General features: G+C 37.0%; 1 protein-coding gene across 11 annotated transcripts in view; it reads right to left on the bottom strand.

The window, feature by feature from the left end:
- Positions 1-12,978, bottom strand: part of PLCE1 (phospholipase C epsilon 1) — a 154,138-nt gene that overhangs the window by 74,872 nt on the left and 66,288 nt on the right. For all 11 annotated transcript variants that reach the window (XM_087932426.1, XM_026710495.2, XM_087932428.1 and 8 more), the window contains one exon: positions 9,755-10,050. In XM_087932426.1, coding sequence (XP_087788552.1) covers positions 9,755-10,050 — 296 coding nt within the window. The remainder of the gene's footprint in view (positions 1-9,754; positions 10,051-12,978) is intronic.

A 12,978-nucleotide genomic window follows, 5' to 3' on the forward strand; every position in this document is an offset into this window, starting at 1 on the left:
CCCTCATGGAGTCTGTTTCTGACCGTTTGAGCAGCCACATGCACATTTGTGGCCGGCTGGAGGTCATTTTGCAGGGCTCTGGCAGTGCTCCTCCTGTCCCTCCTTGCACAAAGGCGGAGGTAGCGGTCCTGATGCTGGGTTGTTGCCCTCCTATGGCCTCCTCCACGTCTCCTGATGTACTGGCCTGTCTCCTGGTAGCGCCTCCATGCTCTGGACACTACGCTGACAGACACAGCAAACCTTCTTGCCACAGCTAGCATTGATGTGCCATCCTGGTTGAGCTGCACTACCTGAGCCACTTGTGTGGGTTGTAGACTTCGTCTCATGCTACCACTGGAGTGAAAGCACTGCCAGCATTCAAAAATGACCAAACCATCAGCCAGAAAGCATAGGAACTCAGACGAGGTCTGTGGTCACCACCTGCAGAACCACTCCTTTACTGGGGATGTCTTGCTAACTGCCTATGCTTTCTACCTGTTGTCTATTCCATTTGCACAACAGCATGTGAAATTGATTGTCAATCAGTGTTGCTACCTAAGTGGACAGTTTGATTTCAGAGAAGTGTGATTGACTTGGAGTTACATTGTGTTGTTTAAGTGTTCCCTTTATTTTTTTGAGCAGTGTATATTGCTTTATAGTGCTTTACAGCCCTCTCTAAGTGGTTTACAGAGTCAGCATATTGCCCCCAACAATCTGGGTCCTCATTTTACCGACCTCAGAAGGATGGAAGACTGAGTCAACCCTGAGCCTGAGGAGATTCGATCTGCCAAACTGCAGACAGATGGCAGTCAGCAGAAGTAGCCTGCAGTACTGCACTCTAACCACTGCGCCATCGAGGCTCTTTTTAGTGACCATTCAAAGTTACAATGACACCAAAAGTGACTAATGACCTTTTTTTTCACACTTACTGCCATTGCATTATCCCCACGGTCAAAGGATCAAAATTCAGACACTTGGCAACTGGTTCATATTTATGATGGTTGCAGTGTCCCAGGGTCCTGGGACAACGTTTTGCAAATTTCTGACAAGGAAAGTCAATGGGGAAGCCAGATTGACTTCACAACCGTGTTACAAGCTTAACTACTGCAGGGATTCACTTAGCAACTGCAGCAAGAAAGGTTGTAAAATGGGGCAAAAGTCATTTAACCACTCGCTTAACAATGGAAGTTTGGGGCTCAATTGTGATCTTATTTGAGGGTAACCTGTATAGACCAAACTGTATAGGCACTATTAGAGAAACTTGCTTCTGAGGGGATATTATGAGCATTAACATTATTGTTAGCAGTTGCAATACTCCGACTTTGGTATACAGGAGTGGGCAGCACCCACTACTAAAAGACACAGAGATGAAGAGATCGTTTCTCGAGAGGTTTCATATTGCAACTCTATCACTTCTCATAACTGAAAGAGGGCAATCCTCAACTTATGGCCACAATTGGGACCAGGATTTATGTTGCTAAGCAAGGTGGTGGTTAATAGGGATTGTGTTTGATTTTATGGTTATTCTTGCCACAGTTGTTAAGCAAGTCGCTGCAGTTTATTTATTTAGAAAGTTTATATTGCTGCCTACTCGCATATGGTGATTTAAGGCGGCTTACAGGACGTAAAAGCACAATATAAAGGAAATAAAAAGAAATAAATAAATAATAAAATAATCCACCACCCCACCTCAGCAACAACACACATTAATTAACTAGGCATTTAAGTTAAGTGATATGGTCTTTAATATGGTCATTTAGGGAATTCAGCTACTTCCTCCATTGACTTTACTTGTTGGAAGACGACTAGGTAAGTGCAAATGGTGATCATGTGAACCCAGGATGCTGCAACTATCATAAATACTATTATTTATTAACTATGATAAGTAAATATCATAAATATTGACAAGCACCCAGATTTTTGATCACTTGACTGTGGCGATGTTGCAACTGTCGTAAGTCCAAGGATCCATTTTTTCACTTTTAACACCACCATTGTAACTTCAAATGAATGGTAGTAAGTTGAGGATGACCTGTCCATGTTGTGTATCTGAGGATCGTTCTACCGAAGAAAGTCCTACACATAGCATAGCGTAATCATTTTGCTTTTTATCTGCTTTTACTTACAATATCTGGGTTTTTTTCCTCCCTGGTGTTGTGGTATTCTATTTCTTTATTGTTTATGCTGCTGTGCCCTGCCAAAGTCAGGTGGTGCTTAAATCAAATCAATTAAATTAAATTATTTAAGTTAAATCAAATCACAAAGTCTTTTTCTGCTCTTGGAAGTGTCAACAAAGGTTGCATTTTCCAGAACACTGCAAAGAGAGGCAATGTGGCCATTTCACTTTTAGAAGCAAGGAGATAGGTTGCTTTAGAAATCTGTTTAAATGGGTGCACTGCATGATATTTCAGCAAAATCAAGCAGTCCTTCAAAATTTCATACAGGAAAAACCACTGAACTAATTTCTTATGCAGGCAATGTTTTGCTTACGATCTTAAAAGGAAAATTAGAGCTATATAGGGAAAGAAAAATGCCCCCCCCTCAAAAAAAAAAATCAAGTTTGCAGCAAAGTAGAGGGATATGAAATCATACTAAACTTTCATTTACTTTTTGCATCAAATCAACCCTTATCGGAGTCAATAACTAATGCAAAACAAATAGACTCTAACTCTAAAGATGAATCTAAAAGGAAAAAACACATGAACGTGTAAATATAAAACAATTATAACTAAAAGCCATTTTGAAAGTAAAACACTTCTACTATGCAAGAAGACTGGGGCTCAAAAATAAACAAATATGTTCAATGTGCTGGAGAAAGAAAGAGAATGAACCAAGAGGAAATGACAAACACAGACAAGACTGTGTAGGATGAGCACATTTAATTGACAAAAGACTAGAATAGTTAAACAATCCTCTGTCCACTGGTAATGTATTACTGTGTAAGCTAAAATCCTCAAATGAGACAGATTTGGAAATGTTTAGAATATCAGTGACCGGGGATGGGTGGTGGGGGGGGGGTGGGGGACACACAACTATCAATCAGTCCTAAGCTACATAAGGGCTTCAAGTGATGACCAGAAAGCAAAAACTCACATACTTGGTTGTATAATGTAAGTGGACAATGGACTAGAAAAAAAGGAAATGAGGTAATTTGGGTGGGTCACTGACTAAACAAAAGTTTTGGGTCTCTTCTGAACAACTGGAAGGAGAGAATACTAACTCGATCATTGGAATCTCACCAAGCTGGAGAGCAGAAAGAGTCTCCCTTTTTTAAAAAAAAAGAGAAGACAGAATCAAGTAACTGTCCAATTGAAACTTGAATCAATTACCCGTAGTTTGTAATTCTCCCATAAATATCATTATCTGAGAAGAAATATCTCCAAAATCATTAGGACATATCTAGAATTGCCTTGCTAAAAGGTAAAGCTTTCCCTTGCACATACGTGCTAGTTGTTTCCAGCTCTAGGGGGCAGTGCTCATCCCCGTTACAAGGCCAAAGAGCCAGCGCTGTCCAAAGACGTCTCCATAGTCATGTGGTCAGCATGACTAAATGCCAAAGGCACACAAAACGCTGTTACCTTGCTACAAAAGTGGCCCCTATTTTTCTACTTGCATTTTCACATGCTTTCAAACTGCTAGGTTGTCAGAAACTGGCACAAGTAACCGGATTCGAACCACCAACCTTTCTGATCAACAAGCTCAGCGTCTTAGCCACTGAGCTACTGCGTTCTTGCTAGTAACACATAAAGGCAAAACAATCCATTGAATTGGTTACCAACAGACAGACCTTAACTTACAACCATCTGTTTAACTCACACTTACAACCAACACACCACCCTTGCGTTCAGTGTAATAGAGCAGAGGTCCCCATGGACCGGCACTGGGCCACGGCATGCCAACAACCGGGCTGCACAAACAAGTGAAGCCCCATCCATGGGATGCAGGTAGCATTTGAAACCGCGCTCCCACCGGTCCACAGAAAAACCTTTCTCCACGGAACTGGTCCCTGGTGCACGAAAGGTTAGGGGCCACTGTAATAGAGTTTTGCAGTGTTTTGGGTTCAGTTTCAAAAAGTGCTTCAAACTGTGTGCAATTCATATATGGCACCTCTTTGAGATACCTCAAGCGATTGTGCCCTTTCTCAGAAGTACGCAGTAGCTTCAGAGGGCAGTCACAAGATCCTGGAAATCAGAAAAGTCAAAGCTGTCTTAAAATGTTGCAGACAGGTGCTGTGTCATACACTCCAAAGCACCTCTGGATAGTGAATTCGAAACACTGCACAGCATAATAATTAGTAAACATACTTATTTCCCAAACAGATCTTACTTGGAAACAAATATAACCTAACAAATACAATAAAACAGATTATTAAACAGTATCAGCCTAAACAAAAGTTTAGTACAAGTAACACATAGCTACAGAATTGTTCAGAGATTAAACTGTACACAATATCGTTTTTGACAGTTGTCTTGGTAACATAAACAGAAGCTTGTCTTGCTTCCATCAGAAAAGTCCATAGAGAACCATTAAGAACTTTCCGAATGTTTCAAAAATAACAATAGCATGGCAAAGTAATATTTTATACTTTTACATCTAACTGACTAAGCAATTAATATTAAGAAATGAGATTAAGCAGAATCCACTTTATTTAGGAAATTAAAGAGAAAGAATTCATAAATAAGCAGGTCCCTATTACAGAAGATTCTAAACACATGTTATTTTAAAATTTCAATTTCTTTAGACTTTCAAATAAGTTTAACCATGCATATGATTGTATCCTAAATTCTGAAGTCTTTGCAGAAAGGAAAAATCAAGATGGCAACTGTGACCCCCTTTTGTGTTCATTGTGTGTGACAACGTGCATAAAAAGGGACTGGGCTCTGATCATATCTTCACAGCCATCACTTTCATCTTTTTGAAAACCATGCTTAAGTTTATACATTTTGGACATATCTGGCACAGGAGGTGAACTTGTGGTCTCAAGAGCCATAAATAATCTTAAACAATATAGTAAGTATTAGGGGTGTGTGTGTGTGTGTGTGTGTGTGTGTGTGTGTGTGTAGGTTTGCACCTATTCGTTAGAACCGGTTGTTAACATTCTAAGCAGTTCGGAGAACCGGTTGTTAGAAGAAATTACAGGCCTAATCCTGTAAGGAAGGCAGGAAGGAAACATTCTGGTGTTGCTTACAGAAACTGCTTCTCTGTTAACTCTTATTACATTCTTAGCAGGACTAGACTTCCTGTCTCTGGAACTTCTCTGGAGTTTATTTCCCTTCTTTGATGATACTTTGCTTGTGTGGAGTGACCATTCAAAGTTACAATGGCACTGAAAAAAGTGACTTATGACCATTTTTCACACTTACGACTGTTGCAGCATCCCCACAGTCATGAGAGACCAGGCGAGGTGTGTGCCTCAATTTGAGTGATGTTGAGTTGGCCACGCCCAGCCAGTCACATGACCATCAAGCCATGTCCACCAAATAAGCCATACCCACAGAACCGGTTGTTAAAAAATTTGAATCCCACCCCTGTGTGTATGTGTGTGTGTGTGTGTGTGTGTGTGTGTGTATTATGTATATGTATATCTGTATGTATGGTATTTAGGTTTCTTCGGGTATTTTCCTACGTCTTCATATTTGTGCTTTTATTATAGCGACATTTCGACAGAATCTCATCTGCCATCCTCAGGATTGTGTATTGGGTTCTTTTTAATCTTGTGTGTCAGGCTTAGCAGCCATTTTTTGTTTGAATTTGGTGCTGGCTTTCTGCTTTATTTGAATGGTTTTTCCTCATCTTGATTGGCTGGGAGTCTAGGTCTGTTTTCATTGGTCTTTGAGTTGCTGTGTTCTTGATTGGTTGGCAAATTTGTGTTTTGTGCATTGGCGTTTCTTAGTGCAGCTTGGTTACTTATGAATGGCCGATAATTATTTATTAGGAAGCTAGGTTTTATTTGGGTAGCTGGCTGGGGCGTGTTTGGGCTGGAGGTATTGTGGGGGGCTGTTTGTGTCCAGGTACTTGCCTGGATTGCGGTATAGAGATTTTTTTGTGGTGTGCATAAGCACACCAATCGTGCCTACTGTCCCCGTCCTATTGTTTTTTCTTTTTCTTTTAAGTATCTATCTCATGTGTTCAAAACTACAGTATATTTATTCTTATACCTGTATCTTGTAAGCGATTGACAAATCAAATAAATACTAAATACCAGAGATCACCATTATTTCAGTCCCAATTAGCTCTAACTCAACTTTACAGTTTTAGCTATGGTGAGCATTATTAATAGAATTTTATATCCTTAAAATTCACAGTAATTTAATAATTTAATCACAGTAAGATTATAAACATATATATGTCCTTCTCAAAAAAGTAGAAGTTTTGTTTCTATTGTGACTGGATCAGAATTCATAACTTGTATGACCGGAAAGATTTAAAATATGAAAGGTTAAGAGCCACTAACTTAAACAGCTTTACCCTACTATCAAAACAGATAGCAATGTTGAACAAGAAACTAACATCAAATATATAAAATGCAAAAGCTTCAAATTTCATTGCCCAAGGTACCATTCTGTACTTGCTGGTATCTAGCATTTGTTCCCGTTAGTTATTTGTATACATTTGTTAAATGTTTTCCTTGGCTCCTTCAATCACTAGATTGGTGCTTGTAAATTAAATCTTAATCAGAATGATCCATCCATCTCAGGCAGCATTTGCTGGTTGATTACTGTAAGGTTAAAAATAAAAAAGAAATCTATATTCTATGCAGGCTAATTTTCATTTCCTAAACTGGACCCACGCTTTCAAGTGCAGTGGAAAACATTTCCCAGCTAAAATTGTAGAAAGACAGACCTAGAAATGTTTTTGGCTTTGTGTTTGGAAGTGGTACCAGAAACACACAAATAAACAAAAAAGACCCACTCTGCTTCCTTCTGCAAAACCTGTAAATCTTTAATAAAACAAGATGAATTAACTGGTCTGCTTGAAAGGAGTAAAACTGACCAACAAAGTACCTTTACCAGTTTAATCCAATTATATACTGATTCAAACATACTGTTCCAAACAAGGACTGGAAACATTTAGCTATTTATACAAACATAATATTTTCTAAAGGTTTTTGCAACCTCATTTAAGTTTTCAAAAGTTTTGAACTGCGGAATGAAATATTTATTTACATTCCACTGCTGAAGCAAATTTATACTTTTAAGCCATCTCTTTTTGGACTGCTAAGAGAGTTAAACTGTCCTACACACATCTATTACATAACAGTCATTTACCTCTATAAGGTTACAATAGACATATATATAGATAAACATAATGTTATACAAGAGTGGAAAAACATTGAAAATTACTTTATTTATTGAAAATAAAAGGAAGTTAATTTACTGATACTTTGGCATGATGGACAGATTGTGAATGTATCCAAAATGTTAACTACATTGTTTAAATTGAGTGATCTTTAAGTGATAAAATTACTCTAAAAATTATCCCTTTTCACTTTGTGATCAATGGCTATTTATGGCTTTAAAAAAATCAATTGATACTCTTTCAACACAGGTATACAAAATTAGATTGTTGCAAAAATGCTGTCTATCCATTCTTAGATATTATTTCCTTCTAAAAGGGACTGAAAGTATTGATTATTCCTTTTTAATCTAAGCAAAGATTTTTTACAACAAGCCAGACCATTTAACACATAAAATTGTCTTTCAATGTTTCTTTTTTTTTATATTTCGTGGTCAACCATACTAGGACTTTAAGGCCTCTACACTGATTTGATAATAAAGTTAAATTACACAAACCCAAACAGCCAACTTGTAAGATGAATGGGTAACCACATAAAGCCAAAAGTTCTTTTCTCAGAGAATAAAAACTATTAAGTAATCAAAGTGCTAATGCACGTAAGAAATACTGTTACATAGTAGAGAATTTGCAAGAAATAATTGGGGGTGAGAGTGGGTGAAACGGAGGTATGGAATAGTTCTCTTCCATTAAGTATCAAGAGTCTGTCATCTAAAAATTCATTCTGGCTCCCACAATATAAATATAGTGAATTATTTTTACAGGCAATGCCAGAAAGCAGTTACATTTTTTAGCCAACCAAAACATGACTCTTCTCTCTGGAATCTTTTTTTTCCAGATACAATAATATCTGCAAAAGGATATATGTATATTTTGAAGAGAATTCTAGGCAAATCACTAATTCTTGTTATATATAGGTATTTCTTATTTTTCCCTTTCTTGTTCTACCTTCTTATTTACTCATACTTTGCTCAGTATCTTTGTGATATACTGTAGGATGATTTTTTTTTTTAGGTTTAAATACAAAATAAATCTTAAGCACTATACTGCCATACAATGTAGATTTATATAAAACTGATATTCACTAGATAGCCAATAATTCTAATAATATATATGATTCTATTTATTATTATAATAGAACCATCTACACATTTAGCCTTCCAGTTCCATCGTGCCTTGAATCATGTACCTATTATGAATTATCTGAATTATCTGGCTCTCATTTCTCCTGTCACTGTTACACTATAATGACATCCTGACTCAGCTCAGGAAAACTGCACAGCAGTATATGTTAAACTTGCTAATTGCACTGTTGGATTTCAGTCACACTCAAATAAATTAGAAAATAAATTTAAAGTTTGCTTCAAAATGATGCTTCAACATCATTTCCTTAAGAACAATTATAGCATACAAAAGTGCTTTAGATGATGGGTTATGAATAAATGTGTAGGGTCTGTTCAAGTTTAGAAATGCTTGTTTTGCATTCCTTTCATATTATTAGGAAAATTATGTTTACTCTTTAGCAAAATGGTCCAGTAATTAAATTATAAGCTCTCTCCAACAACCCAATCCATTGTTACAATCACTCTACTTGTCAGAAGACCAGAACTAGCAATTATACGTTTTCTTGGGAAAGAACCATGATCTAGTGAAATAGAAAGTCCACAGTTAAAATCTGTCCTTTGTTCTCAAAAAAATATTCAACCCAATACTCAGCTACGTTAGGTTTCAAAAACCAAGAAAGACCTGTTACATTACTTCAAAGTAGTTTCTTTTATTGTTCCTCGCCTATAGATAGAAATCTTTCCAAACTAAAGCAAATTATGCTTTACGCCACCACTATGAGCCATGGTGGCACAGTGGTTAGAATGCAGGATTGCCCACTGCCAGGAGTTCGATCCTGACCGGCTTAAGGTTGACTCAGCCTTCCATCCTTCTGAGGTCAGTAAAATGAGCACCTAGATTGTTGGGGGCAATACACTGACTCTATAAATCACTTAGAGAGGGCTGTAAAGCACCATGGAGCGGTATATAAGTCTAGGCCCTATTGCTAAACTATTGCATCACTAAAGATATACTCTGAGAACCTCGGGGGGGGGGGGTATTTTGACTTTAATGTTCATTCCAAACAAACTAGCTAACCTTTGTTATCTCTTACTTATCTGGAATACAGCCCTCCCTCCTGGGAATCCAGGCAACATTCCATCAGAGTTCATCAGTAGCTCCAATGTAAGTTTCCACCAATGCGCTAATGCAATGGCTATCGCAGAGGCACCATGAGGAATTAAACTGGCAGCTACATCTAGCTACTTCACTGCTTCACAGATGTGTGCGCCTATAAAGTCACTATGAAAAGTTCATCAAAGAAGAAAAGGCCCCAGCTGTGCTCTCTTTATTTGAGACCCTTTCAATCTGTCCTTAAAAAACATACAATAAAAACATATAAGCAACATACAGAAAATAATCAAAATCCTCCACCTACCTCATTGAAACGTGTCACCAAATTTTCAACAGCCCTCTGTTCCCCATCTGGGACAGAGAGAAAAGTTGCTTGGATGGATGCAAGTTTCTTCCGACATTCAGCATTTCCCAAATCTCTGGTTAAAAAGCAGAGATAGTCAATGGGCAATACTTTTCTGTAAAGGTCCTCCTCCTGTTCCATCAGGATACTAGCAACTTCCTCTGGGAACTGAATGAGATGCTGCAGTTCTACAAGTTCTTTACTGACGGTGGAAGAGAGGGCGTTGGATGTGGCCATGGACGAACTCAACTGTCGTTCTAAAATAAATAAAAGTAAAAAGTAGCCAGCATTTTCTCTTTTATCAACAGGTTTAATTAACATTTTACAACAAGTTTATCATATATTCTGCACAAGCTTAAATGCTGAGCGATTTCACATAAAGGACAATTGAAGTTCCCTTTTGATTTCTATAAAACATTACAGTAATCTTTGCCTTAACTGTACAAAATTTTGCACAGCTTGGGGTAAATCGCTTTCCAATAACAGAGATACATATTTCCTTACACTGCATGTACATCTGTTCTTTAGATAATTAAATAATTGTTGACCATTTCAAGTGTTAATATTATTAAATACATTGTGGACAATAATATATAAACATCTGCATAGGTGGATGTGTTATGTCATGTTCTATACCAGAGGTAGGGAAACTTGGCTCTTTTATTACTTATGGACTTCAACTCCCAGAATTCCTGAGTGAGCCATAAAAGGTTCCACATCCCTGGCCTACTGGTTTTTCAGTTGTGGGGAAAATCAATTTTTGACTCGAATGGGACATATACAAATGTAATATACAAATGTATATGTCCTAAATTTGTATATTAAACAGTCCCATTCAAGTCAAAAATTGATTTCTCCCATAACTGAAAAACCAGTAGGCCAGGGATGGGGAACCTTTTATGGCTCACTCAGGAATTCTGGGAGTTGAAGTCCATAAGTGATAAAAGAGCCAAGTTTCCCTACCCCTGTTCTATACCAATGGAACAAGTAATTTGTATTCATTTAAATGCTCGGCTGTGACAATAAGCATTTCCTAAACTCCACTCGTGATAATTTATCCTCATTTAGTGACAGTATGAAGTAAATGAGATGATACTTTAAAAATTCCACAAAATTTTCATGTTGGCATCCCCTATGGTTCTGTGAAACTTCAGGTCTGTGATCAAAAATTTACTATGGTCAGGCAAGATCTTCATAATGCATATCGAAGAAGTACTCTATCTTACCCGTACAATCATAATAAAACTATCAGGTGCACATGACTCCTTTCACCAGCTGAAATGCTCATAACGATTATGTTCCATTCAGTTGACATCTACTCTTAACAACCACATAAATAGATACTCCCCAGGAAGATTTTCCTCCAACCTGCTTTTTCAGGTCTTTCCACTCTGCACCCATCACAAGTACAGTTCTGTCCATCCATTTTGTTGCTGGTCTCTGAACCCAGTGGTTAGAATGCAGTATTGCAGATTGACTCTGTCCATGGCCAGGTGTTTGATCCTGACCAACTCAAGGTTGAGTCAGCCTTCCCTACTTCCAAGATTGGTAATCTCACGGCGAGATGGGCGGGAAATAAATTTAATATGTTTTTATGATTTCTTTTCCCATTCACTACAATTCCACCTTTCATAATATCATTCCCAGTCCCATACAAATATATAAAATATTTCTTCTAGCCTTCCCTCAGTTCATTTTCATCTTAAATTGTTACATAATTTTATTTTTAATTCTATTTTCTTTTCTTGCTTATCCCTATTCCCTAACTTCCATGACAAATGTTTATTTCCATCAAAATTACCCTACAGTCTGTTCCTGTTTTAGTCTTAACTGTGTCTTTCTTTCTTTGTCCAATTCTTTCTTTCTATAGTATACAATATCTTTTCCTCATTCTATTTTGTTATAGTAATAATTCTCTTATGCACCTTTTTTCTTCATTAACAGTCTTTCACTTGATAATTTCACTAAACATTTTTCCACACAGTTAAACAACTTAATCTCACATATTTCATTGGCTTTCCATAACACATTTTTTTCAAAGCAATTCTCATTGAGAATATTAACCAGCACAAAGCAATCTTAAGTCAGCCTTAGGTTGAAACTAAAAGGATTAAAATAAATTGCAGGGTAAGTACAAAAAATAAAATTTAAAAAGCTTCATTTAAACTACAAGCCAGTTGGGCTGAAAAAATACAAGTCAATAAAATAGTACTAACATAAGCCATATCTCTGAATTATCCAATTATTTTTTCTTGTCTTTTCATGTTACCTAGCAGAATATTTTTTTCCCCTGGATCATACTTATATTGTTCTATAGTTTCTCAGTACTGATCTTTGGTTCTTCCAAAAAGAAAAGAAAAAAAAGATACCCAGCACATTTCCCCCCCAAAATAATTTAGATATCCTCAACATTTTGCTAGATGAAAACCAATGCAATTCAGAAAATAAGGACATCAATGATCTCAGGCAGTGTGACTTAGATATGATGCTTCCGTTTCTCTTTTCAAATTGCTTTCAATTTACAACATTCAAAAATTTGTCTTCAGAAATGAAGAGGGATTGTACTACACTTTTTGACAACTGCCAACAACAAAGTGAGGTCCAGTTTAACTCCAGAAAAATCCATTTATTTTATCCATGTTTGGCTTTCTCCAAAACTACCCCAGTTACTAAAAATGTAAATACTTCCTCCTGAGCTAATCATTATCTCCCAACCTATCTTACCTCACACGTTGTTGTGAAGATAACAGTAAACCTCTATTGCCTGAGAACAAACAGGCCCAAAAATTGTGAAGAACATTAAAAACTATTTGTATTATCATGGTCTCCAAAAGGTACTGTTTGTCCTCGCTGCACCTTCAAGTCATTCTTATGATGAAAATCATAACACTGGAAGAGAAGAAGTTATATAGTCTTGTCTCTGTAACATAATAGACAATAGCCAGCACTGCAGCGCTCCTATGCCAACAGAAGGTCTACAGAACTGGTATTGGCCCATTTCTGTTCTCAGAGTTGGTGAAGATGAATATATTATTATATCTGAAATGCTAACTGGTCTCACCTTGGATGTTTTTTTAACAAAACAAATGGGCTTAAAAAGATAAAGTTTTCAGAAAGTACAGCAGAAGCAATTTAAAATCCTTCTCAGACAAATAATTTTGGAACAAAATGTATTTGCAGGACAC

This window comes from Pseudonaja textilis, chromosome 4, assembly GCF_049901715.1.
Source record: "Pseudonaja textilis isolate UNSWEBS1 chromosome 4, rPseTex1.2, whole genome shotgun sequence".
Lineage (NCBI taxonomy): Eukaryota > Metazoa > Chordata > Lepidosauria > Squamata > Elapidae > Pseudonaja > Pseudonaja textilis.